The following is a 26,862-nucleotide window of genomic DNA, read 5'->3' on the forward strand; positions in this document are numbered from 1 at the left end:
GACATGGATCTATCTGTATAATGTACACGAAGTCAATTTCAACAGAAATGTTAATACTCTCAAAATGAGTTTAATGTCTGTGACGTAGTTACTATTAGGTTAATTTTACCGTTATTATTTTTATATAAAAATCCGAAACTCCAATTCCAATATATTTTCCGGGACAATAATGCGACTCGATTGATAATTAACAACTCGCGCAGACTTAGCTGTCCAATTTACTTTCCCAGTAAGACGCACATTTCATTTTCAGCACCTTGGACAGGGAAACACGTTCTGTGCAAAGATGTCTCCCCCTACCGTCCAAGGAAGATATTAACAGTCAAGTCCACCTGTTGGTCACAAAGATAAAACCCCATTTGGTTGAAATAGCTTTATTTCGTGACATTAAACAGTCATGGTTTCCATATACAGACATGACACATTAGAAGATCATTACATTTTAATTAATTACAAAAACGTCATTTACGTCATTTATTAATATAAAATAAAATTAGTACACTATGTACAATTTACACAAGATTGTATAAAAATAACTGCACGATCACAAAACGTAAGCAACGAGACATCCATCTCCAAACTTACAGGTGAAGCCGTTTGGTAACAAATGGGTTTGAACGGACGGTTCTACAACATTCTAATTAATACAGCAGAATGTTCTATAATTCGTGTTCGTCCAGGTTCACTTTCATACTTCTTTACCAGTGTAAATTTATTACAATAACTTATTTTTTCATATTATTATAATTGCTAATATTTTACCGTTGTTTCCCATTTCCCCAAATTGATTTAACACCTAAGGTCACATCTTTAGAAGATGTTGGTGACGACGAGTACTTTTATTTATTACATGTTTAAAAGAGACATATTTTAAACCATTTCACACCACAAGCTAACATTAAGAAGTCAGTTATCAAATCGATGCTGACGTTTAAAGCACAAAAAATGCTGTATAAACTGTGAAAAGAAAGGACGATCAGTGTAGCATCATGGTTTTAAAGAGGAAAAGTCACTCTGCCATTACAGTATCGATTATGTCCGTACATAATACTGTCACTCTAATTAATGCCTTCATCAAAATATTGTTTCATCTTCAAACTTTCAACTACACGGTTAACAGCAACAAAGCTGGAAGAGGCATTAAAACACTGTAGTGCACTAGATCAACGCTTAGGGTTCATGTAAACCACACCAGGAGTAAAGAACTAGTTAAGGACTTGAACATGATTCCTTCATTACAGACAAACTAGTGTATCACCACTGCGCTCTGACTGGGTACTGCTACGCTACCGATTCAAGCAAGGCCCTTTTGTACTCTTCTTTCAGCACAGTACAGGACGGCACAGTCCATACAAGTTTCCACTACAACAGCAAAGCACAGAGATTCTGATCGACGTTAGACTATGCCACAACAAAAACCGTGTCAAGTTCGCAAGTCACAGAGTCTTTCAGTCTTTTAACTGTTGAAATGCCAAGTCCTCACCCAACAGAGGTTTTAAATTCGAGGGTTTCCCCACTTTCCACATAAAGGATGGGAATCAGGACTCCCAGTGCACAGCTGTTTGAATCAGGCATCACCAGGTGCTGAATACTCCATAGGACGTGTCCTTACGCCTTGAATACATGTGCAATACAAGTGAGAAGATAAAACCTGTTTGTTATTGTGCTTCATAAGTACACCATTACCAAGAGCACACGGTTCCCAAAACATGGAACAGACTAAATCGCTATGCAATGGGAACCAGCTTTCCATCACCACCCCTTGCTGAATGACTCTGTTGCTGTGACCCTCTCCAGGACGAGCAGATTGAAAAGGGGTGGATGGTTGGGTGAATGAGGGGATGAATGGGTGAACAGGTGGATGAATAGTTGGGTGGTTGAATGGATGAACAGATGGATGAATGGCCAGGACTACACTAGTTTCAGAGTCAAGAAGACACCTGGCTATTTCAGCATGAGTGTGTTTAAGCTGGCGATTCCACCTTTGAAACACAAAAGGTCCAATGTGCAGTGAGAATGACAGAACCCAGCAGGCCTCAAGTACTGAAATGGATCCAGCTGGGACTGAGGATACCTTTTCTCACTGGGACTGGGGTCTCTTGTTCCCCACATTGACTCACTCAGTTTCGGGGTGCTTCACTGCTGACAGTGACAGAGTAGACAGAGAAGAAGTGCAATTTCTATAAAACAAGAGGACACCCCAGACACAAGACTCGTATTCTAAGAGTGACACAGCCAAACACCCTCTGCGAATGGAGCAGTTAATGGAGGGGAAGATGGGGAACTCCAGTCTGGGTCCAGGTGGACCAGCGTGTCCGCAGTTTTCATTGCAAGTGGACAGAACGTCTGTCGTGAAGAAGAGCATATGATCAAACACGACAGGCTTTTTAGAATGGTCTCACAATGCACAAAGAAAAATATTTTTAATTGATAAATTAACCTTTCCTAAACTGATTCCAGATAACCTGAATTAATCAAACTTCCAAGAAACTATGAGGCCAGATAGTCACCTTATCGATCAAGTAATATGCAAATAGCCATATATTCTTTTCTATTTAGCAAAACACAACTTTCCTTCTTTTAAGGTATAAATGCAACTATAAATGCAAAACTTATCTTTTCTTCTCAATGTTAAGTGCTCGAAACCAGCCTGAAGCTGCTCATCACTGGCTTTATTGGAACAATTTAACCAGTTTCTTTAAAGAGACTAGAAAACCTGCAGACACACTGGCCCTCCAGGACTCTTGTCGTAAGGTGTTGATAATTTAGAGATTCCTACAACACCTTCGGGATTGTGGATAGCTCAACACAGCTAGCATAAGGGTCTATTCCCGCTTCAGATTCCCAAATCCGGTTTGTACCTTAGTACAAGGTGTCAGAGACTGAGAACAAGCACTCCAATGGCCAGACGTTTGACTTCTACGATTACTGCCATGGAAAATGTCAAGCTTGAAGGGTATTATTATAGCCACTAGAAAACGTGGAGCTCACCCCAGAGTTCAGACTTGCTTTTTTACAAAAAGGAAGCCAGAAATATTCTTTTTCTTGCAATAGTGAATTAAAGTAAAGAGGAGTTAAAGGCAGTTGCATTTTACCCATTAATATTCATAATTTGTGAGACGTCAAAGATATCCAGGCCCCGAAACACATGAAATTCAAATAGTTTTGAAACTGCAAAATAAGAGGACAACACACAGGGCAACCACTGACAGGATACATCACAATTCATTTTCTGGTTTAGATTTTTAGATAAAGCAAATAATAATTAAAACAGGTACTTAAAAAACAACTTAATACCGTTTTCTGTTTTGCCATAATGTTGATCTGCTAACAGTACCCCAAAATACCTATTTACATAACAAAAACTCTTTAAAAAATCTTCATTATAAAATTTCAGAGTATGTTACATAAGTTATTGAATCCAGTAGGTTTTAATCCTGAAGTGACAACCTTGGCTGTAGCTAATCTGAGGTCATTGTGTGAATGTGTATACAAGTGTGCATCTCTGCAAAACACTGTGTTTACTGCAATGCCAGTAAGAATTGATTCTGTTCCATCTAGTACTTGTATTCATTGTCACAGTGAGAAAGCAGGGCAAACACCAGACTTGTCTTTACTGATTATTACAGGCAAAAATAACGCCAACAAAAAAAGATTGAGGACACGATCAGTCGATGTCACCTCTGGCAGAAAAAGAAAACCTTGCCATGCAGAGCATACTGGTTCACGGTTGTTTGTCACTCTGTGCAGACAAGGTTTGAGATGGAATCCTCTTTGTTTTCCTCTCCCCTTTCATTGCAGACAGCAGCTACTACAGGAGCATTCATCACCTGAGACTGAGCGGCATCAAATACCTGAATCCCCTGGTTTCAGGAACGCTACAGTATACAGTAAAGATATAGTCTGGAGGGGGCTTTCTGTGGGCACCACTTACTCCACTGGAAGGATGGCAGTGGCAGAGAGGGAACTAAGGGTTGCTTTTGCCGACAAGTCTGCTACTTTTCTGTGCAGTTCATTCTACAGTGCACAATACAAAAACTGCTCACCACACCCACAGCAAGAGATCTATGCCAGAAAATAACTGCTACAGGTTTCTGAGGTAGCAGAGGATGAGATCAAGGAGCAAGCAAGGTCTCCTTTTAAAGTATTAGTCTGAGAAATGGCTCGCTTTTACTTACTGAAAGCTAAAGAGGATGTTACTGGTGAGGCAGTGATTAGGTACCATCACCCAGTTGAGATGGAAAGTCCTCACCTGTAGTGGCAACATGAAGTCTGAGCTAGCAGCTACTCTCGAGCAGAGGTGAGTGGAAGTCAACAGGCTGAGGACAAAGTAATCCTTCTGGGCTTTTGTTGTTTTAAGAAAAAGCTTGTACAGTTGTACCCCAATCACAATCACCATCCTGCAATCTTTAGGTATCTTAACAGATGTCAAGCCCAACAGCAGGCATTTTGACTGGATCGGGCAAGAAGGTACTTTCGAAAGCGGATGTATATTTCAAGATAAACAATCTCGTATTTTCAGCCAGTTCTCTGTTCCAGATTGGTGGTGGAGACTGAGAATCTGGACAGAGAATCTTCAATCTTTAAACACGCAGAAGCCCTGGCTACCTCCTACTGTACCAGAAAGCACAACCTAAATCCAGGCTGAAATGCCACATTGAAAATAAAGTCTGACCTCTTTGCAACCAGCAGCAGGAGCACAATGCAATATGCAAGTTCCTCTTTAGTTTTGACGGACTGAGCTTGTTTTCGTGAATGTGTGGGTGCCCTGATTACTTGAGAAAATGAGAGTCCTAAATCAATGAGTGCAGGCAGATCAAAGAAGAGCTTTTAGGCCAATCCTACTTTTCTTTCTCCTTCTTGGTTTCTCGGCTTGATTTGAGGAAATCGCTGCGCAGCAAACGGTAGAAGAGCACAATGTTCATGGCGGTCATGATGGCCATGCCCACGCTGCCCATGGTGTAGCTGAGCAGAGGCACGTTGTCGCGGTTGATCACCAGCCAGCGTGTCATCCAGGCTAGCGTGCTGATGCGGAACACCATGTAGGTGCCCAGGTTGACCATGCTGTTGAGCCGGTACAGGGTGGTCTTGGACAGGCTGGCCATCAGGAGCATCTGCCGCAGGTGCAGGAAGATGGAGTTGATCTCCACCAGCAGGGCCACCACGGCAAAGCCCACATAGTGGCATGTCAGCACAGAGGTCCCGAAGCACATGATCACCTGCAGGGAGGGACGGCAGTAGACAGACCTGATCAGAAAAGCACAAGAAGTTCTCTGTGCATGCATCCCAAAATAAATACTAGACCTGTCTGGGGGGGCGGTGTGGTGATGCAGAGGTTAGCATTGCTGCCTTACAGCACTGGGACCCCGTGTTCAATTCCTGGGGTGCTGTCTGTGTGGAGTTTGCATGTTCTCCCTGCGTTTGTGTGGGTTTGCTCTGGGTACTATGGTTTCATCCCACAGTCTAAAAACATACTGGTAGGTTTACTGGCTTCTGGGAAGATTGACCCTAGTGATAGTGTGTGTGTGCATCTGTGTCTGTGGGTCTGCCCTGTAATGGACTGGTGTCCTGTCCAGGGGTGTGTACCCTCCCTTTCCTGCTGGGAAAGGCTCCGGCTCCTCTGGGATGCTGAATTAGAAGAAGTGGTTAAAAAATTCATGGATGGATAGACATGATGGCACATCTGTAAAAATACCCAAATCAATCTTAACCTAACCCCTACATGACACAGAGGTTTGACTGTCCAGGTAACACATAAACGTCATGTGCTGTCATAAAAACTATGAGGCCAGATGGTCACCTTATCTAGCAAGTAATAGGCAAATAGAAATGAACTTTTTCTGTTCAGCAAAATTTTACTTTCTTTCTTTTAAGGTTTCAACAACTGTAAATGCAATACTTTTCTGTTGCTCTTTCACAATGTTAAGTGCTCAAAACTAAGCATCAGAAGACACTAAAGCCAATGTGTAATAAAGTACTATCCACACTGCAGGAGCAACTATAAAAGTGTATATCTGAGTGAATGGTTCACTTCCATTTCAAAAACTAAAAGTACAAACTTCATTGTACTTCCACAAACAGCGTTAATGTTTACAGAGTATTGCCCTGTCAAGTTAACAAAGTCTTGTTCTGCATGAGCACGAGGCCTGGTAGTGACACGGATAAAACAGTATTGCCCGGTATATGGTCCATCATAAAACCTTTAGATGCAATTTTATAAATGTGAAAATGGACTCCCCTCAAACATATCTTACATTTTTTAGTTATTAAAAAAAATAAGAAAGTCATGTTAATTCTCCTTGAATACAACTGTTTTTACTATTGTCACCTTAAATATTCCTTGAGAAGGCAGGGCAGAGCAACAAACAGGAAAGAAGCCACCTTTTTATACTGACCTGTAAGATGCAGTCACAGGTCCAACCATAGCCTGGCCACAGCTAAGGCAGAAGGCAGCCACTTGTGTTTCAGGAAAAGACCCAATCTGCACAGCCCACATCTACATTTTGAAATTCTCATTTTCCTTTAAATGTTTTTGTCTGCTACACCAAAGTAGTGTCTGAACCCCAAAGGAAACTAACGTTTCAGAGACTGGGCGGCTTTTTGAAAAGACAAGAGCTTGGAAAAAAGGATGACCGAACTGAATACCTATCGAATTAGGAAAGCATTCCAGTTTACATCTGTTGAAGCTGTAGAGTAATACATGCAGTACAGTCAGGGACAGTAGTTTTCCACCATGATCACATAGAGGACAGATACCATTAACTCTGCACTGACTTTGAGTCTGGATTCACAGAGCACTGCTACCATTGCCCAAACCATCACCGACACCCCACTTACCTAGAGCCCTGGCGGTGCTATCTTATAACCTCAGGCCCTGCTTGAAGGTCACTAGCACTTATCCAGTATCACATAACCACAGCACCAAGACTTTCATTAAGCCTTTATAATGCAGTAAAGGCTGAGTGCTTTGTGATGCACTAAAGACCACTTACGCAATTAAGAAAACTAATCTACAAAGAGGAGATCTGGGGGTAATTTCCTTGGTTTATTTTTGCATTCCTTATGGTACTTTGATGTACCATTGGGTCAAGTAGTAATGGTACCTCAGAGTAACTGGGTTATTAAACTGTGATGCTTTAAAGCACAAATAATTGTAAGACAAACATTAAGAAGCAGAAACAATTCTTAATGACCGTATTTCTTTCATCCGCCCATTTTCTAACTTCTTTATCCAGTATATTTTTAATCTGGCTTTTAAAAAAAAAGACATACAGACCAACTAACCACTCTCATAAATGCTGGTAGTATGCTAGGAACAAAATTTGGATGCTACACAACGGGCTGTTGTTTATTTAAGACGGCTGCACCATTAAACATCTTAACAACAGTATTGCTTAACGTTGAGCTCGATCTGCGTTCTACAGCCTTAACAGCAGACTCCACTAGGTGGCGCTCCACACAAAGCTACGGTCTCGGAGTCAGAGACTGTAGCGTTGTCTAACAACAAGCTTCCATTCAGTGCAGGGCCAGGCACCCCCTGTCACTCCAGTGAGGGGACAGTGGGTGTGAATCTGTCAGTTGCAAAGGAGACACTGTGGCAATGTTCATTTCTGTATTACAGTGCGACACCTAATAATGCTTCAATCGCCAAAGTGCAGGTATCAATGTAGCCTCACAAAGAACATGACCATTTCAAAACTTCACAGAAGCACACGGACTATTCAGTAGACTGCAAGCTAACCTATTAATTATTTATGATTAGGCTATTTTGTTACATCATTTGAAGTCTGCTAATAATGTATTAATGTAAAAATCAATATTGGTGGGTAGAGTTGCAGTAACAAACTGCTGTATGCTGTGGAATTACTCAGACATTTTACACCAGATTCAAAAAACCGTTTCATATTGAGATGTTATATAAGCCTGCTTCAGCCTCAGTTCAATTGTCAAGTCAAACGATAGCACAGCTGGAAATTTTGCTAGATGAGGTAGGCATATTTGCCTTTTTTGCCACATTTTCCGTCCTTCCGTCTGAAGGATTAACGACACACACATTTCTGTGGACACAGGTGGAATCAGTACTTACTAAACAATAAATCAGTGATGACCAATACTGTGGACTTAGTCTTTTTGTCCAAGCAAATAATTTAACTTAAACCTTAAGTGGTTTTTAGCAAAAGCCATCAGGTTTTACAGTAGTCACATAGGCTAGATTAAAAACCCTGCAGTGGAATAGAAAATAATTCTAGGTTATCTCCCTGTACGATCTGGTACTTCCCTTTAGTTGCCTGTAACAACCAGGCCTTTCTGTGGTACATGAGAATGAGACTCAGGCAAACTTGGATGTGAAAACTTCCCAGAACAGGACTGACCCCAGACTATGACCTGGTGACCTCTGGCTGAAGAGGAGTAAACATTGGGCATGACTAATGCCGACTGTGAAAGGTAGGTAAAAATGTTAACCCCAGCACAAAACCCTCAACACTAGACAGGATAATCCAAGCAACTGTCCAGAGCCAAAGGCAGCGCTAGAAGATTACTGTGATTCAGCATTAGAGGTCTTATTCAAATAATCCCTACTAAACCTGCTTCAGAAGCCACAACAGAGTCAGGTTCTTTTCATTGAGTAATCCTGTTACAAAACAGACTAATCCCAACAGGAACCAAAAAAGCAGGGCCAGCGTTTCCCAGGGTTGATATTCATAGAGGACAGATGTGCAACCATGGATTCTTCCTCATTTTATACAGGTTTATCACACTATGTTTGCAAAACATATTCACATTTTAAACCTTGGTCTTCTTAAATTTGGTAATTTAATTTGGTTTCTCAATACTTTGCCATGTTTTCACCAGCAAGACCACGTGAACACAGGCTGGTATAGTAGTGCATACTGAAAGTACAATTGGTCCATAAAAGGTCAAGGCAAAATACTATGGAGAATCACAGTGAAAGTGGCTAATAACCAAATAAACTCTACCATGCCAGCCTTGTATAAGAGTGGGGGCTTTTACAGAGGAAATGAACAGAACACATCACTCAGTGCCCATTCCAAGAGGCACAGCAGCAGCATGTGATTCATTTAGAGTGTGAAACATGCAGCTTTGATGAAGGCATGGGGCCACTCACATGATTCTTGGGGTAAAGGTCACATGTGGGTCTCTAAATCACCCTCAGCCTCACCAGTGCCTGACTGAACCAATTCGCCTCCGAGTGCCAATTCACATTCGTAGGAAAACAGGAGGTTTCAGGAGCTAATCGTATAGGTGGCGGAAAATGTCAGAAGCTGAAAGCGTCTTCTTTCCAATTCCAATGTGACCGAGCCTCTGGAATCAGACTTGGGGGAAAAAGTCACAATCGGCACCATCCCCTCACCCGGCTGTTATCTCTCACACTGCCTCAAGTACACAAACCTTTACCGAAGGTTAAAACAACAGAGGTAAAAAGGACACTATTTAACAACTGAACACTGTCGCCAGAATAAACAGGTCCAAACAAAAGAGTGACCAGAGCAGGAATCCGAAATTGATCTGGATCAGAGAAAATAACTATTATAACTATTACTCAGCCCCATTTAAACTCGGGACTCAACAGGGGGATTTTCTGAGCTCCCCGCTGGCTGAGATCTAGCAGCCTGGTGCCCCTAGTTTAGACAGGGTCCATGCCAGCGTGCCAGTGCGCTGCCAACGAGAGGCGGGTCTTCTCTCAGCCCGCAGGAGGAGGAGTGGAACTGACACTGACACACTTGGCAAGCTGACGTGTTTTAGCTAGCGCATCCCAAACACAGAGAAAAACAAAAAACAGCCCACAGGCCCTTCACATTCTTCCATTTCCTCCTAAAACAAAAAAAAAAAAACACAAAACAGGTTCTGGCTGCTAAAAGGCGACATATTTATATTAACAGATAATTCTCATGAAAACCTCATTGTAACCCAACCAACCAGTCTAGCAAGACAAACCCCTCTTTCGTGCATTCAATTTGTCGGCGTGGCTCTGTATACGCACATTCAAATGCAGCAGGATGGGAAGAAATGCAATGCATACAAAAACATTTATTGATCAGAACTGAACAGCAAATATTTGATCATTTTTTCATAGAGGGCCATGGTGAGTTGGTTGACGATCCTGGCAGGCACAGGGCCGGACTGCCCTGGACAGCATGCTAGCAGGACTCATATACAACTGGAGCACCCAGAGAAAACTCATTTGAATACGCTGCATGGAGAACATGCAAACTCCATGCAGACAGAAACACATTTGAACACAGGACCCCAGGAAATTGCGAAGTGACAGTGCAACCTACTGTGTCACCATGCTGCAGTTTAATAAAGAAAAGGTATCGCTGAAAAACATATTCACAGCCTCAGTAATGTTACCGTGCAATGATATTTAGTATAATTTGCTGGCAAGAATTTATGCTTGAAGGGAGGCACGGTGATGGCAGGATAGAGCTCGTCACTCACACCTCACAGGTTCAGTATGGGGGGGGTTGTCTGTGCGGAGTGTGCATGTTCTCCCTCTGTTGACATGAGATTTCGCCCGGTGCTAGTTTCCTCCCAACTTCCATGGATAAAGGCTATGCTAGATGGCATCTCCATATTTTCCCCAATGTGCCCATTGATCGACTGGCATCCTGCCCAGGGTTTAGTCTTGCCTTATGTTGTATGCAGCCAGGACAGGCTCTGCGTTGCTCTGACCCTCAGTAGGAATAAGCGTCTTTCTGATAATGGGCGCACACAAACACCTCACAGACTCCAGGACCGCCCTTGAGATAAACTGGAGGACTCCTTGTTTTAGCTCACGCCGCTGACGGGGACAGATGAACATACTTCTGCGGCCGACTTCAGAAATGAAAAATACCATGAGCCAATCCATGCTGCGTCTTTGGAAACAGCATGGCACTGACGGATGCGTCGACAACTCACCTGCATGAATAAAAGCTTTTCTGCACTATACATTGTGCAACCAAATTTATTGGTGAGCTGCAAAAAAACAACAACACAAGCCTGTTTCTCAATCCCCAGTCATGGCAGTAGGCTATAAACAAAGGCAAATATCAAAGTCCATTTACTAGTACATAAAGGTATATAGGCACGCTGATTGTAAAGAAAAAAAGATCAGGTTGGGGTCATTGGAAACTCGGGCATTGTGGTATTTGGCACAGAGAATGTGTGTGGAGCTCCTTGCACAACTATCTTTCCCTGCTCACTCCCCCTTCTTACCATCACCCCACTGAGATGTTCCTATCAGACAGACACCCCCGAGCTCCTCATGGCTCCCAAGCAAACCGGTACTTCATCAATGATTAACAGTCGCACACAAGAGCGCTGGTGTTTCCGCAAAACATACTGAAAGAAGGTGCACTTAGCCTTCAGCCATTTCATTTCCACTTTCGCAAAAAGGCCCTTAACCATCTTATCGTCTGTTTGGATGGATTAGGAACACGAAGGTTAGAACTGTGGCGTCTGGTGGCCCGTGCTGTACCCTAAACACAGATTAAAATCTGGATCACCGTGACCCAGCAGGAGAAGGTGGAAAAAAAAAGTGAATGAATGGCTTTTTTATTGCAGCTCATAATGGAATATTTATTTTAACTTGCTAATCTTTCTTTCACCACGATTTGTTTTTCATGAAGTAATGGGGTTGCCTGGCAACGGCCGCAGTGTTATGGAAGGAGCTTCTGCTGCTCAGCCCAGAGTCTTCCTGTTACTTCCTGTGAATCACAATTAATGATAAGCACCACTTACAGGCGTCCTTTAGAGCAGAAGGCCAAGTGTCTGGTCTGATAGTCTCTAAAACATAAGATAGAAGATTTCCTGAAGCTTTTACATAACTTATTCCAACAATCTCTAGAAAAGTTAAATACAGTACCCATTATGGCACATTCAAAATTTCTTTCCTAAAAAACACACCTCTGCTTTTCATCATGAAGGAGAGAGCCAGTAACTGCTGAAGAGAAATTGGCCTGAAAAGGGCTCACTGATTCTTCATCTTCCATTTTCCTGGTGTGGTCCCCAGTAACCCCCACTGAGATCCACTCACCCCCCCGTCCACCTGCCTTCCTGCTCAGTCACTCCCACACTCACAACAATGAGCCACATTGTACTTTACACATGTGAAAATAGAACTAGTCCCACCAGTACCAAACTGCGATCTTTCCTGTTGTTATATTTGACTCCTTCTTTTGTCCACATTGTCTTACAGACTAACCAAAAACTAAAAAAGCAGAAAATCCACTTGGCATTTCCACCTTCATTGTTTTGCAATGTACCCAAGAGTTACACAGATCGTTAGCCATTATCTTGTCCTAAACAAACACAGAAATACCTGTCGGCAATAAGATTAAAGGAAAAAAGAAACATGCTGATCCTGTCCTGGAACAATTAGGACACTATAACATCATAAAGTTGACAAATTCCACTCATCCTGCTTGTTTGGTTCCCAGTAGCTCAGTGATCCGATTGAGCTGAAAGATTGAGTCTCATGCTAGTGGCAGCTTATCTCCACTGGACATACTGTACAGCTAGACTGGAGAGCTCTGATCAAGGCCAACAGGTATTCTGATGAATAATTCAGATGGGTTCATGCCTCAGTCGCCTGGGCTGGGCTCCTAAACCAGTACCTTAAAACCTGAGGACAGACTGCAGTTCCCTGCACTGTTAATAGAAACCTTGGTAATGTTTCAGATGAAAAGGCCAAAGGAGGTGGTGGGAAGGTGTTTAGGGCAGGGCAGGGGCTAGTGTACTGGGGAAGGAGCTATTGAAGAGTGTGGGTGGACATGGCGCTTAAAGAGCTGCAATTAAAAGCATTTCCTCCCAGTTACTGTAGAAACCACATTTGCTACATGCAAAAACAGAATTCAAAAGCATTCTTCCCATACAGCCACACCTTGTTCTGCGTACATACAGTACATGGGCCTTTGCAAAGCAATGTTAAACCAATCTGTCCCTGAGATAAATGGATTCCAGGGCTCTACCCACAGTTTCCATGTAAAAATATCTGTGCCTGCTATTAATCACATTAGATTTGGATTCTCTAACAGAGTGGTTTCAGAAAAGCCATAATTGCCTGTATCAGCAACGCGATCAAACGCATTGAGTCTGATCTGATTCACTGATGCATCACGCGTCTGTTGCACAGATTATCTCAGGATTTATGCACCAAAGCTTTTTTCTATCTCCGACTGCCAATCTGCAGTTTTGAGACCTTTGCTGATGCTAATATGTTTTTCTTCCTCACTCTGTACACAGACTTTCTTTATGCTCAGACCTATGACTACGGTCATTGAAAATTCAAAACCTTGTCAAGTGCCAGACATGCATTTGTCAAACAAGTTCCAAACAACTGCATTCATTCTGATGTAATACACCCAGGCACCACGACTGGGTCACATGTGAGTCTTGATATGTTCAAATGAAAATCCAGGACCGGACCTAATCTGTGTGGCATCTCACCGCACACAATCCACCGCTGAAACACTTCCAGCACATTTAAAACCTCTGTTGGAGTGACCATGTAATAAAGACATTGAACACTGCTGAGCAATTGTACTGCACTGTTTAAAGTTTTTTCCAATCTCACAGGCTTGACTGCATTCAAAATCAACATTATTTTTACTGTCTGCAATTACCCTAACAGTTTTGTAAAGCGTTAGATGTTGGGGCCATTGTGGCCGCAGACGGCAGCACAGGCCCACCAGGAGGCCTCAGTTCCAGCTCAATTCATCCAAGAGCATATGGGCACCATATGGGGGGGTTCTGTCTGGGACTGTGCAGCCTGAAAAAAAAAACACCCTTCCTGTTCAAGTCCCTGTGCCAGACTCCAGCCACGTCATTCACACACCAATAAAGATTTATTTTTAGCCAAAAGAGTAGCTTTCTCTTCGTCATCATCTGGCTGTCTGTGGATCTTTCCACCCCTGTATTTTGGACTTATTTATTGACACTGTTGTTAAGATGAATGTACCCCGACTTGTACCTTTCACTTTTTTGCTACAATTCTCCCCCTTAAAACACACAACTTACACATTTCTTTAGACGCAGTGAATCATATCAAGCCACTTAATATCACTGCCAACCATTACTGTGGCATTCAGAATTATCTGCAAAAACAATCCTAGGAGTTTGCAGAGAAATAAGGTCTTCAGCAATGGGCAGTGACCAACTTTGGATTCTTTAGGTTATTTGCCACTTTTTCCTTTTCCCGAACAGTGTTTTGTGAGAAAGCTTTACTGCCTCACCACAGCGCTATTCCACTGGAAATATCCACAAATGTCTTTACAGATGTGGTTCGCTATTACTGAAGGGCAGCACCAACAGTAGCAGAGTCCTGTATAAATCTTTGATTTTAGCTGGAAATTTTGCTTTTTATTTGGTTTTCCAGGTCCATAAAGGTGCCAGTTTCCGCAACTCAGATCTCATGGAAAGTGAGGGACGGCTCTCTCAAAAGAGTGTGCTGCACTCCATAAAGGCAGGGCTAGAAAACCCACCACACACACGCAGATTTAGCATTCCGGCTGGGAATGGAACGGGATGTTTACATTCTCTCCGGAGATGCCTGCGAAATTTATGGACTGATTTTTTTCCCCTCCTAAGGAAATACATTAGGTCATAGGAGGAACACTCCACTTAACGTCTACGATTTTCCCTCCCAACATTCCAGCTCTTGGAACACAACATCCACAGAAACAGCTCTTTTCTCAGACGCAGGAAAAATTGCGCTCCTGCCTCTAAACAGGACAGCATTCCTGCATGGTGACACACCCCTTTCTGCCCTTTATCTGTGCCCCACTATTACAACACTCGGCTGCAAACACTCGCAACTCAGAAAGGAGGGCTGCAGACATAGGACGTCTTCTGCGTCTACTCTTCTGATCGAGGCTTCACACAAACCTTTCACACTCACTATTTGGAATGTGACTATCATAGATGAAGTAATTTTCTCGGAATCGCTTCTGGACAATATACAAGAATTCTCATCACTGAATGATTCACTCATATTTTCTTCACAGAACGCAGCTGATACCTTGAAGGTGTTATCATATGAAGCTAGTCCCTTGTGCACGCTGTGTACTCTAGGCGCTCAAGGGATCTTATTACATGTTCACATACTGTAAGAACACTTGCAAACAAGACGAAACCTTCGGTCCAGCTAGCCCACCTGGTAATTAGTAGGAAGTTGATCTGAGAACTTTGTCCCGCTGTTAATTAAAGGAAAACAAAGCACAGGCACCGATGGTTATGCCAGCGTAGTTTGTTCCACCCTCCCACAAACCTTTGTGTAAAAACAGATGGGAAGACACAATGAGCGGTCAGAAAATCAGGTGTGAGATTCGAATCCATGCCCGCTGTAGCCTGTAAGAACCAGAGACAATGCCTTTGCCTCCCAAACCTTCTTTTCTGTCTGTTTCTTTGTTTTACACTTATGGTTAAAATGTTTAAAGTTACTGAAAAAAAAAACCCAGTCAGGCCTCCAACAACAAAATCACAAGGCAAATCCCGTGCCTTTTCATGTGTATCTGCAGCATGCCAGTGTCTCCATGAGGAAACCCCATGCTTCAATTAAGAAACTCAATTATGATTGATAAAAGTTGGATGAGAGCAATTTCTGGAAAAAGGAACATAGTTTCACTAAAAGAAACAAATGGCCCCCTTTGATGTGCAAACTTACATGCAAAGCAGCACATTTGGGAAAAGAATGGTGTCATTCTAAAAGTTCCAAATTTTATCGCCTCCCTCCCCGCCGAAGATGAGCAAAACGCTTCTCTTTTTGCCTCAAGGCCTGCTTGCAAAAAAAGAAGTTTGGATCTTAACCACATGACCAAGGCAGGTTTTCAACTGAACACTGCTCTCAGTCACATTCGCCACTTTTCAACACCTTCAAACTGTTTACAAGCAAGCCAACAGTGGAAGGAGTCTCAAAATCATCCAGTGCCGGTGCATACAACAACTTTAGAAATTATAAACCCTATAAATGTCTTTATCCTACTCAATCATGGCATGATGAGGGCCCAGCTAAGCATTTTTACCCCTGTGTGGTTTGCCACAGCAACAGTCTTGAAGTAAGGACAGGGAGTTCCCTATGAAGCTCAAGCAAAATATTAAGTTACAGATTCATCTGCCTCATCCTTTTGTTTCAAAATCACTGCATTGTCATGCCTTTATTGTGTGATTATATGTAAAAGCAGCATGACAGGAGGGTCTGCAGTGAAGGCCAGAGGCAACAGAATAACTGCCTCTAGTGCAGAAAGAGCAGCTTCCCGATCTTGAGGGTATTGTACTGTACTGTGGACTTCTGGGTCTGACCTCACGCGTTGCTATTTTTTGTCCAATATAGCTTTGGACGCTCGAGTGCGGAGAGATCAACAAAATCCCCGCTCTTGGCACAGGCAGCAGGACTTCCCGTTTCCTGAAAGCAGCTGTGGGGGTGGGGGGTGGATTGCGTTACTGCTGGCGGTCAGCCAGGACACAAGAGGCCGTGGAGTGGGAAAATTCTCCACACCTTCTCCGGCTCTCCTCCAGCAGCCCAGCCGCCCCAGGCTCGGAAACAGCTGTTAAATACGGCAAACGTTCCGCTTCCCGCTGCCTGTCCTGCGCATTTTTCTCCTCTCTTCCAGGGAGGGGGGCTTTAAAATGCTTTTGTTTGTCTAAGATCATTCACGCCCCTTTGGCATGGCCAGCCTTTTTCTTTGGAAGGATCAAGGTCAGTTCTTGGCCAAGGAATGTATGAATGGCCCTATGGAGAAAGAACGTGGACTGACATTGAGGACAGGGCTTCCCAAACCTTTTCAGCTCATGGCCTGTTGTCTTGTCCTTATTTCTGAGGGCACCCCAAATGACTTTAAATGAACAAACATTGCAACATATAAGGTTTAGTCTGGACTGAAACAGACTACAATTATAATGAGAAATGCAGTGTTTGGCTTCATTTTTTTTCCTGCTGTAATGTGAAATGTGAGCATGTCTCAGAGGGCATAAAGTGAACAAGGCTCCTGATTCCCACTTTTTAAACCCGGTCTCTCCCTCCTGCTTCTGCAGCACGCCTGAACGCACGCCACAGCTCCCAGTGTGGGAAGCCCTGCTGAGTGGAGCAGTGCGGGTGGACAACACTACCCTAGCAGCCCTGCAACCTGAGCAACCTGAGCTAAAGAGAGATGGCTTAGTGATCATTCAAACCTGTATGGCTGACAGGCCAGGCTCACCAGTGCACCTTGGGAAACGTAGTTGTTTATGGATTTGCACTAAGTGATACTTTATCAAAATAATTTTGAATTGAAAGAATAGATGTTTCTGTGATGTAGGGCATACAAAAAGTATTAGAATGATAGGAATGTATTAAATCGACGCCTTATTCAAGGGTGCATACGGTATGTGAAAATACTATCAGTCCGTCCATAAAGAGATGTAAGCAAAGGAAACCAAACAACAATGCCATGCAATTTCACAAACAAACGGAGGAAGAAGACTGTTAATATGCTGAAGTACAGTGCACACCATAACTAATGTAAAAACAATGTAAAAACAATACAAAAAATGCAATGGGAAAATCAAATATAGTAAAGGGATGATTCAGACTTGTCATCTTGGTAGTTTCTTTTTTACTTCAAAAGAAGAGTATTAGGTTGAGGACACAGCCAACCTCTGAGCATATGCGATGAGGGAGTGTGATTTTCACACGCTTTAGTTCAATTCTGGAAGGCTCTTCTTCAGAAGCACAGCAGCAAGAGAAACACAAAGGAAGATGCAGTAAAGTTTGTTTCCCCAGCAGAGCAAAGAGAGAAGAGATGACGTAATGTGGCTTAGAAGTGGTCAGGATACTTTTGGGACTGCTTCCGGACGGAGGCTTCCAGAGAACCTTTCCGCTGTATTTTTAGATGCTTTCACCAAACAAGACAGCAGAAAAAACATTCTTTGAATGCTTCATCCTGGTTGGCGGTGCTTCGAAAAAAAGAACCGCCTCCTTTTTCTTTTTAGGAAAACAGAAGAAATTCCAAAACCAAGTTTTTTGTTGGGTTTCTTTGTTCAGGTGTGTTGCACCATAGAGCTTAAATGTGCCTTACAGAATAAGTGAAATCACTGTACTGGTCACAGTTAAAATACTCAAACAGACAATGAGCAAGGCACACCCATCCCCATCATCAATGATCAGAGCCAGATTGATGAGCCAACCTTAAAAATACAAGGGTGTGTATTCCTGAACCAGACTGAAGAGGGCTTAGCGCAGTTATGACAGGAAGGAATTGATTTAGTGGTCAGTCACCGAGATCAGACTTTTCCATACTTTCACCAAGAAAATGCAAACCTGCTAACATACTACACAGTAAAAAGCATTGAATGCATATATGCAAACATTCAAATAAAGGTCATTTAAGCTTTTTGCCTCTACTGCACTGATTATGTTTCACACTGCTGTACACAGCTTGTTGTTTCTTGCTTGGGGTTTCTTGTAACACTGTACACAGAGACTCAATGGAAGACACAGGCAGGCCTCAAGAAGGATGTACTTGCCACTGTCTCTGTTGCATTCATTTTAAAAGCTTCATACCTGAACAACTTGGGAAAGAAATGCCAGGTTTGTTCTTGGGAATGAAAGAATACTCGACACGTGATCTGACTTCAAGACGTCCAGCACAAGGGATGACTGGCCTGAGTTTTGAATGAGAAGCATCTGTATGTTTGCAAAAAGAAGCCTAGTCTGAACAGCAACATCCTGCCTGCTATAACACCATCGTGATTCAAGCACCAAATGTGAACAAAGTCACAGTGAATATGTATAGAGCTCATTCTAAAGGGATTTCAATGTGCTATGAGATAGTACACATTATCTGACACTCACGTAGGAGCTATTCAGCACTGTTAAAGTGGGCAGAGTGGCAAGAGGGGCTCAGACATACAGCAATTCTTCCTGAGCTGAGCTTTCTAATAAGGGAGAGGGATGCTCTTCCACCTGATTGGTCAACTCATCTTCTATCAATCTTCAATCCAGCCCTGTGTTGATGCAGTGTGGAGCGTGTGATCTACACAGCATACCAGATCTTGCTGGACAGTTTCATGGGTCATGGGTAAAGAGAAGTACTCCTTGCGTAATTCTTCCAGTCCTCCCTTATTTCAATGACTTCTACAGAGCTCCAGCAATAGGTATTAAATAAGGTAACACATGTGACATATCTGCAAGGGTGAATGAGTGATAAAAAGATCTATCAATGTAAAATACATACAGTACAACAGATTACCAGACTAAATAAATTAGTGAATAACATTGCTAGTATTAGTACTTATGTCTGCAGCAGTAGTTAGACTTGAAAAACTGGACTACTGGAAAAAAACTGGACTTTATCAAAAACAGGACAGACACGCAACACAAGTCTGATCTTTACATGGAATCTCAAATTTCCTGGACATTACATGATTCTAGTGGATCTCGAATTCCTTGTGGAGCCCCACGTGTTTTTAAAAACACATTAACAGGAAAGGTCCGTGCTCCCATGAATGCATCTCTGTTACCTAACTCCTGGAGATGGAGACTTACCACTATGTGGTGAAAAAGGAGCTCCCAGGATTGGTGTAGCTTCTGATACAAGACCATGTCAAAGAAGTCATAGATGAAGTAGCCTAGAAGAAAGAGAAGTACAAGGTAGATTAAAGAGCCAAATAATTACTACATCTGAACCTCACCATCGGTCTCGCATGCAATCATGTGCAACTCTAGGAAACTCATTCCTGTGTCCATAATAAAAAAGTCCACATTTTCCCCTGTTCACTTCACCCATAACACTAAAAGCAAACCAGTCTTGTGCTTTTCCCTTCATGTATGCAATAATTGATATGGGTTTTTTTTATGCAGCAGCCATCTTTGACATTTCACAGTTGCTAGGCCCTGGCTACCATGGCGACACCATGGAATGGTTTCCAAGATGTCAGTTCCAGGCTGCTATTTATATCTGTCGCCCACTAACAGTGTCTCCATGGTGACAGCATTCTAGAATGGGGGAAAATGGGTCGTTGCAAAGGGTACAAGCTTATGGAGGGACTGATAAGGCTAAAATAATAAATGATGAACAAAACAATATCTCTTGGAATATGAGACACGACGATCATCTTCGCAGCACATGCAAATGCAGAGTTCTTTCACTCATGTATATATTGATACGGATATACGGACATAATTTCTTTAATTGTATAGAAATCACATCCTATTACCTATTTAAAATTCACATCTCATCTTTTTCCAAAACATCTACTCTCCACTCAACTTATACTGTTATGTCCATCAGGTTACCTTGTAAGCAAACCAGATGTTCCTATTTTCCATGTGTTTGCAGGAGTGGAATTAAACAGAGATGGGCCGTTTAGGTAGCATAGCTGCAGTGCTCATTTGCAATCTGAAAAGAAAGTGTTGAGGCTCCTTAACCGCAGACAGATCCAAAATCTGTAAGGAGACTCAGGGGACAGAGAGCAGAAAAGAGCTCTGGAGAGATATGTGTATTATAAGGGTCTGACAGCAATTAGACACTCTCTGAAACATCATCACGAGACGATCACAGCCAGAAACATGTGAGCAGAACTAGTTATGCTGGGATAACTGAAGGGTTACGACAGAACTTCCAGGAACAATCATGGAAATTCAAAAGATGGGACTGGTCTCGAAGTTACCAACGCGCAACATCTGCAGGCAGAACCATCCTTTGTAGCGGTCCTGGTGCCAGTTACCAACCGCGCTTCTCATAGGAAACAAATCCGAATGACATATCACAGTAAGGGGTTGCAAAAGCACAACGCACATTTCAAAATTCTTGAAACCTCAAAGCAAAATCATTTCCTGTACTCAGACTCTCAACCCACATGGTTTTTATGAGGGGGAAAAAAAAAAATCGACCTAACAAAAGCCAATTCCAAGCTAATGCGCGCATGAATAATATTTTCTGTATTCAACAAATAAACAAAACCAAAAGAGTTCGGAACACTTATCAATGACTTTGTATCATAAATACACCCGTCATCCTTGCAGGTACATTTATCACCACACAAAGCTCATTTCCTCTAATGACGCAAGGACAGCAGGAACCATGTCACAGCACAGGCCTTCACCCAGAAGCCCAGGCGCGCATCTCGGCGGGCCTCAGAAACGAGACGGCGACTCGCTGTTTGATAAGCAGTTATTTGAATGCCTTTCACAGGCCGATAAGCCAAGTGACGTAACCGAAAGAGACGGTGGGTAAAAAAAACTTCTGTAGTCAAAATCTTTCCTTCTGTGAAGTACACATACGATAACATACCCCCCTTATCTGTTTTCTCTGTGCATTGGCAGCTGCCAAGTGCTTTTAGTGACTTAATGCCATCACGGCTTCAGTTTGTATTCTACTTCTAATTAACCACACATCGCAGGGCTTTTTGATGGAGTTAGATTTTGGGCTGCTTAATATCTATGAAAAGAAAACACTGTTGTACTAGAAACCAAGCACTCTGGGTCCTCTCTCCCGTATTGGCAATAAGAGCCATGTTGAACACCTTTTTGGACCCACAGCTGTGTGTGTTATCCATGTATGGGACAGTTCTAAAAGTCAATACAGCATCTCAAATGGCTTAAAGGAGTTCACAAATAAAGCCTTCAAAGGCAGCTGTTATCCTTTCCTCTGACCACACTGGGAGAGAAGGAAGTCTGTGATCTATAGGCGCCTTTGTAACTGTGCGAACAGAAAAAGAAACTCTGTTTCAAGTTAAAGTAAAAAGAGGAAGGCTTGTTTTGAGCTGCAGCCCATTCTTAAACGGTCATGTGACCTGAAGGGGGCGACCCCGTGCCTGGGACGGACCATAAAGCCCCCCATTGATCGAGGCAAGTCCCTGCCAATGCCAGTTGGGTGGGACTCTTCCAAGAATGTGAAAAATCCAGAGAATCTGCAGAATCTCAGCTGCCCAGCTTGCTGCGGTCAACAAGAGCAGCTTCAGAAAGCTGTCATGCCAGTTTGGCAAGATAACAAGAGGGCATATTGGAAGAAAGTAGAGAGAAAAAGTAGAACAAATAATATTTTGAATTCTGTGCTGGCAGTCATCCTCTGCTATGTTAAATATTCTCACCTTCCTACGTAAATCTGAAGTTAAGCTGCTTGGAATTTTGGCTACATGTCTTAAATCGCCCTTGAGTTTTTGAGGACAGTTCGTTGAATGGGAAAGAATCGGGGACTGATCTGACTTCTGTGTACTTGTTAAATGCAGTACTTCAAGGTTGTAAGCGAAGAAGTAAATATAGACAATCACAACATGAACGGAGGCCATCCACCCATTGTGGAATCGCTTTATCCAGTTCAGGTGTAGGGGGAGCTGGAACCTATCCCAGTACCCAACAGGTGCAAGAAAGGATACATCCTTAATGGGAAAGTAGGCCATTGCAGGGCACACACAGACACAACCACGCACACATTTACACCAGGGCCAGTTTTCCCAGAAGCCTCTGAACCTACCAGCTGGTCTTTGGATTGGGGGAACAAACCATTGCGAACATGGGTAGAACATCAAGCTCTACATAGACAGCACCACAGCAATGGAACCCAGGGCCACAGCACTGTGAGGCAGCAACGCTAACCACTCCATCCCATACTGGGGGGGGGGTCTGACAGCCCCTTCCCTACAGATGAGTTTTCATTCTTCTCAGCCAGGTAGGTTGCCCTAGCATTAAGCTTCGTGTACAATACACATCTCTTCTCTGCCTTAATTATGGTTTACAAAACTTATGGTGGCTTTTTGTAATTTTTGTAATTTTTTAACATTTATTTCACACCTAAAAACATCAGACCAGGGTCACAAAATCCATTGTGAAATACTGCATTGTGACATACGCACGTCATGAATTCTTGAGAAACTGAGGTCCATTATGTCCTACGACAGCAATGGTTCATTTACAGTATCTTGTTGCTAACCATGCAAAACAAAACTCTGAAACAACGATCACATCGATTACTGGTGCAAAAACCAAAATGTTGTGCTGTTCTAGGCTATTCTCACCTGTTTAATGTTTAATGATTTGTACTCAGTGAAGGGATTTTCTGTGCTTTCCTATCTGGTGTCACTTCTAGAAATTACTGGACAGCACTTTTTCATTAAGCGTCTAATAAACATTCCATTAATGAACAATGCTCTACACTTTGAGGTGAATCTAGAGCGTTAATAAAGCATCCATGCATAGCAGGGATCCTACTGGGTCCTACTGAACACAGAGAAGCTTCATACCTGAAAGATTGCAACAGTGTTATTAAAGTCACAGGCAATCCTGTGCAAACTGACATATTCCAGGCCACAGCAGAAGTGATGTAACCAATACTACTGAAATCTCTCAAGCAGAAATGCTGCCCAATATATTGTGTTTTACAATCAGCGCTTGAATTTGACCCGGTGGAGACCACAGCAACAAAAAAAAAGTCATTTATCGTTTCTGCTTAAGAAATCAGGCCTTTTCAACGCCCAAGATGAAATCGCTCGGGCGGACCCGCGGTACCACAACCTGCGTAAACAATCTCTGCGTCTTCTCTAATAGCAGAAGCGCGGACTGCCCCGCCCAACTCCACGTGTGTGATTTTGTAACAAACGCTCCACGTGATGTCAAAGACGCGTGTGACTCGAAATTCTTTCCCAACACTCGTATCAGCAAAGGACCACGGCATTTGAAATTGTAAAGTTTATATCAGATTAACATCCTCTTATCGACACTCACCTATGGATATGGACACCAGTGCATGAGAGAAACTGGAATGTGTGGAGATCAAATCTTCAGCCATCTCAGGGTGTAGACAGAAACTGTCGGAATTGAAAAACACGTTGAAGAATAACATCTTCTTTAGAATTCACCTCCACGGTTAACACAATAGTTGCATACATATCAAACGTATCTGTGGTTCAATTTACAGTAAAGCATTTGGGAATGGTTCCTACCAATTACTAATCGTCTGCCAGTAATTCAGTAATTTTTGAACAGCAAAGGGGGGTTAAATCAGTAAGGACCTCTCAGCTTCCCAAGAATGGAGAGTAACTCGCATCCTTATTTGGAAAACGGAATTTGCGATCCTCCGTGAACTTGAAGTTGATACCTCCTGCTGCTGTAGATAGTGCTAACGGTAGTTTTGAATATGTCTAAACACTAAAGCAAAACCGAAAGTACTGTTTAAGGGCTACTTGGTAATTATTTTTCAAAGAGAGCGCGACATGTGTATTCTGATGCTGGAGACCTACGAGTCACAACCATTCTGAGTCTCCGATCAATATGCCTGTGGACGGGAGAAAGCGAGAGTGTATTTATAATTGAATTTTGATCTTCACAATGTCAGGTTCTGATGGGATGCACAAAACAATAACGCACCATGCACGGGGGCGATACGCTACTCACCAAAGCACAGCCCAGATTCCCGTAATCAAGCTGTGAATGAAAGACGTCGAGATGTTCCTCCATTTCCATGTGTTTCTGCGAGCTGTTTCGGGAATGGGCAGCTTTGCCAGTCCATTATTAACGAGTCTGAAAAACCCCACGGAGCCTCCCACGGTTAAAACAACAGCGCTCAAATCCATCTCGCACCGAGAGGTCTACAAAATCAAACCGTTTTTGAGAATATAACGTGCCAGACCACGCACGTACAGGAGAAACAACGTTTCTGGCTTTTGCTATTTTACTGAATGAAACATGCTGGCATCAAGCATCACTTTAAAAAAAAAATAAACTCCCGATTCCAAGTTCTCAAAAACTAAAATCAAATTCCTTTTATAATAAATTGACAGAAAAAAACCTTGCTATCATTACACAACATCCCGCGTTTTGTCCGTGGAAAAGACAGGCAACCTGTTTTGGACAAATGTCTTTCCTGCATAAATGAATGACTATTTGTAAAACAAAAAAAGTCTTGTCTAATCCCCGACTACGAGTATGGGCTGCGAATACGATCTCGCGGATATATATTGCACATTACCAAACCCACTCTTTTGCTTGTGTAACTTTTTACTTAACAGTAACCAAACAACAGAATCCCCGCCCTACTCACTCTCAAATCACATGGGCGTCAAATGTCTTTTTGACACCGCCTCTCTGAGGGATTATGGAAGTTGTAGTCCTTTTTCAGCAGCGATTCCGCGCAGTCGAATACAAACGTAAAAAAAATCAACATAACACGCAACTCATATATATATTAAAATGTACTGCTGTACTGTGTTTGTATAAGTGTTTTTGAGAAGATCTGAGGTGAAAAGCGTCCATTTAATTGTCAAATCTCGTCACAGAGCGACGCAATTTGGGTGTGGGACAGCGGGTGTCAGGTGACTAGTTGTTAACTTAATGTCTGCACTGAGTGGCGAGTATCTCCCTAACGTCTAATGTGTTTCTCGCCTTGTTCTATAGATCGGAAGTGCATCCTACACCTGGCCACCTGCGTTGCAGCTGGTTTGTTAGTCAGCCCTAGGCTGTGAGCTCTGCCTGCAGGCAAAAGGACCCTCCACAGACGAAACTGGAGGAGAAATAGCTCGCACCACAGCACCCAGCAGAGGGGAGCTGGAGTCTATCCCAGCTAGCAACAGGCGCAGAACAGGGTACACGCTGGATGAGACGCCAGTCCATCACAGGGCAGACACAGGCACACACTTCTCAGAACCAGACCAGACCAGACCGGACCAGATCTCCCAGAAACCAATTATCCTACCTCTCTCTTTGGACACTGGGAGGAAACCCAGAAGGATACCCATGTAAATACGGGGAGAACATGCAAACTCCACCCAGATAGTGCCCCAGGAATTGATCCCAAAGCCCCAGTACTCCGAGGCATGAATGCAAATCACCGTCCCACTCTGCTGCCCTTATTCAAAACAAATTAAATGTAAATTCTAATCGGAAAAAATCAATCAAGTAGTTCAGGTGGGTAGCTGCGTCAGCATGCGTAGGCAGCCAAGGAACAAGTAATAGGTTTATTCCATGCTGAAAAGAGAAGAGAGAAAACTCAACGTTTCGGCCGTGGAGCCTTCTTCAGGTGTGAGCCCGAAACGTTGTGTTTTTTTCTTCTTCTCTTTTCAGCATGGAATAAACCTATTACAAAATCAATCAAGGGCGATTTACCCAATCATTGTGAGGATATGGGTTATGATCGTCCTTATCGCCGCTCCGTAACCCCTGTAATCAGAAAAAGATCACGAAGGCAGCATCAATAATAGTGTCGCTGAAGTACTGTACGTAAGCGACAGAGCGGCTCTGTGTCGTAGAGTGTGGCGACATCTTGTGTTGATTTCGGTGTTTGTGCACGTACAATAGTTTCTGTACAGCTGATACCTGTTGTCCTCAAACAGGGCTAGAGACAACAACAATGCCAAGTGTACACTAAAGTTCGTTCAGTACGTGATCTATGGGCACCGCTTTTTTCCAAAGCTAGTTTAGCTAGCTTCCTTTTCTTGGTCCTGTACGGGCTGTGAAGATAACCGGTGTCTCTGTTCTGTTACGGGCTGTTGTTGCAGCTTTATACAGGCTTGCGCCTGTATTTACGGTGTAAAAGCGGTGTCTTTACCTTTCCGGTAACTACACCTGTTCACCACTGAACTCTAAGCATGAAGAGGTTAGAGAAAGTGGATGGATGCATATTTCGCTGAATATTATGAAGGCGACATAGACATTCAGAGCGGTACGGTGACGCAGTTGATAGCGTTGCTGTCTTGCAGGGCTTGGGTTCAATTCCACACCTGGGGTACTATCTGTGTGGAGTTCGTATGTTTTTTTTTAACCCATGTTCGCGTGGGTTTCCTCCGAGAGCTCCGGGTTCCTCCCGCAGTCCAAGAACAGTAGGTTAACTGGCTTCTGGGAAAAGTGACCCCAAGTGTGTGTTGGCCCTGTGATGGTCTGGCAGGGTGTAC

At 43.0% G+C, this 26,862-nt stretch overlaps 1 protein-coding gene across 1 annotated transcript; it reads right to left on the minus strand.

Annotated features, from left to right (window-relative positions):
* Positions 1 to 358: 358 nt before the first annotated feature.
* tlcd2 (TLC domain containing 2) lies at positions 359 to 24,980 on the minus strand. Its single transcript, XM_088906967.1, has 4 exons — positions 24,371 to 24,980; positions 23,702 to 23,784; positions 19,526 to 19,608; positions 359 to 5,219 (listed from the first exon to the last, which is right to left on the minus strand). Exons 1-4 carry the CDS (start codon positions 24,547 to 24,549, stop codon positions 4,842 to 4,844), a joined length of 723 nt encoding a protein of 240 aa, XP_088763093.1. The 5' UTR covers positions 24,550 to 24,980; the 3' UTR covers positions 359 to 4,841.
* Between the last annotated feature and the right edge of the window lie 1,882 nt (positions 24,981 to 26,862).

This window comes from Atractosteus spatula, chromosome 27, assembly GCF_055471065.1.
Source record: "Atractosteus spatula isolate fAtrSpa1 chromosome 27, fAtrSpa1.hap1, whole genome shotgun sequence".
Taxonomy (NCBI): domain Eukaryota; kingdom Metazoa; phylum Chordata; class Actinopteri; order Semionotiformes; family Lepisosteidae; genus Atractosteus; species Atractosteus spatula.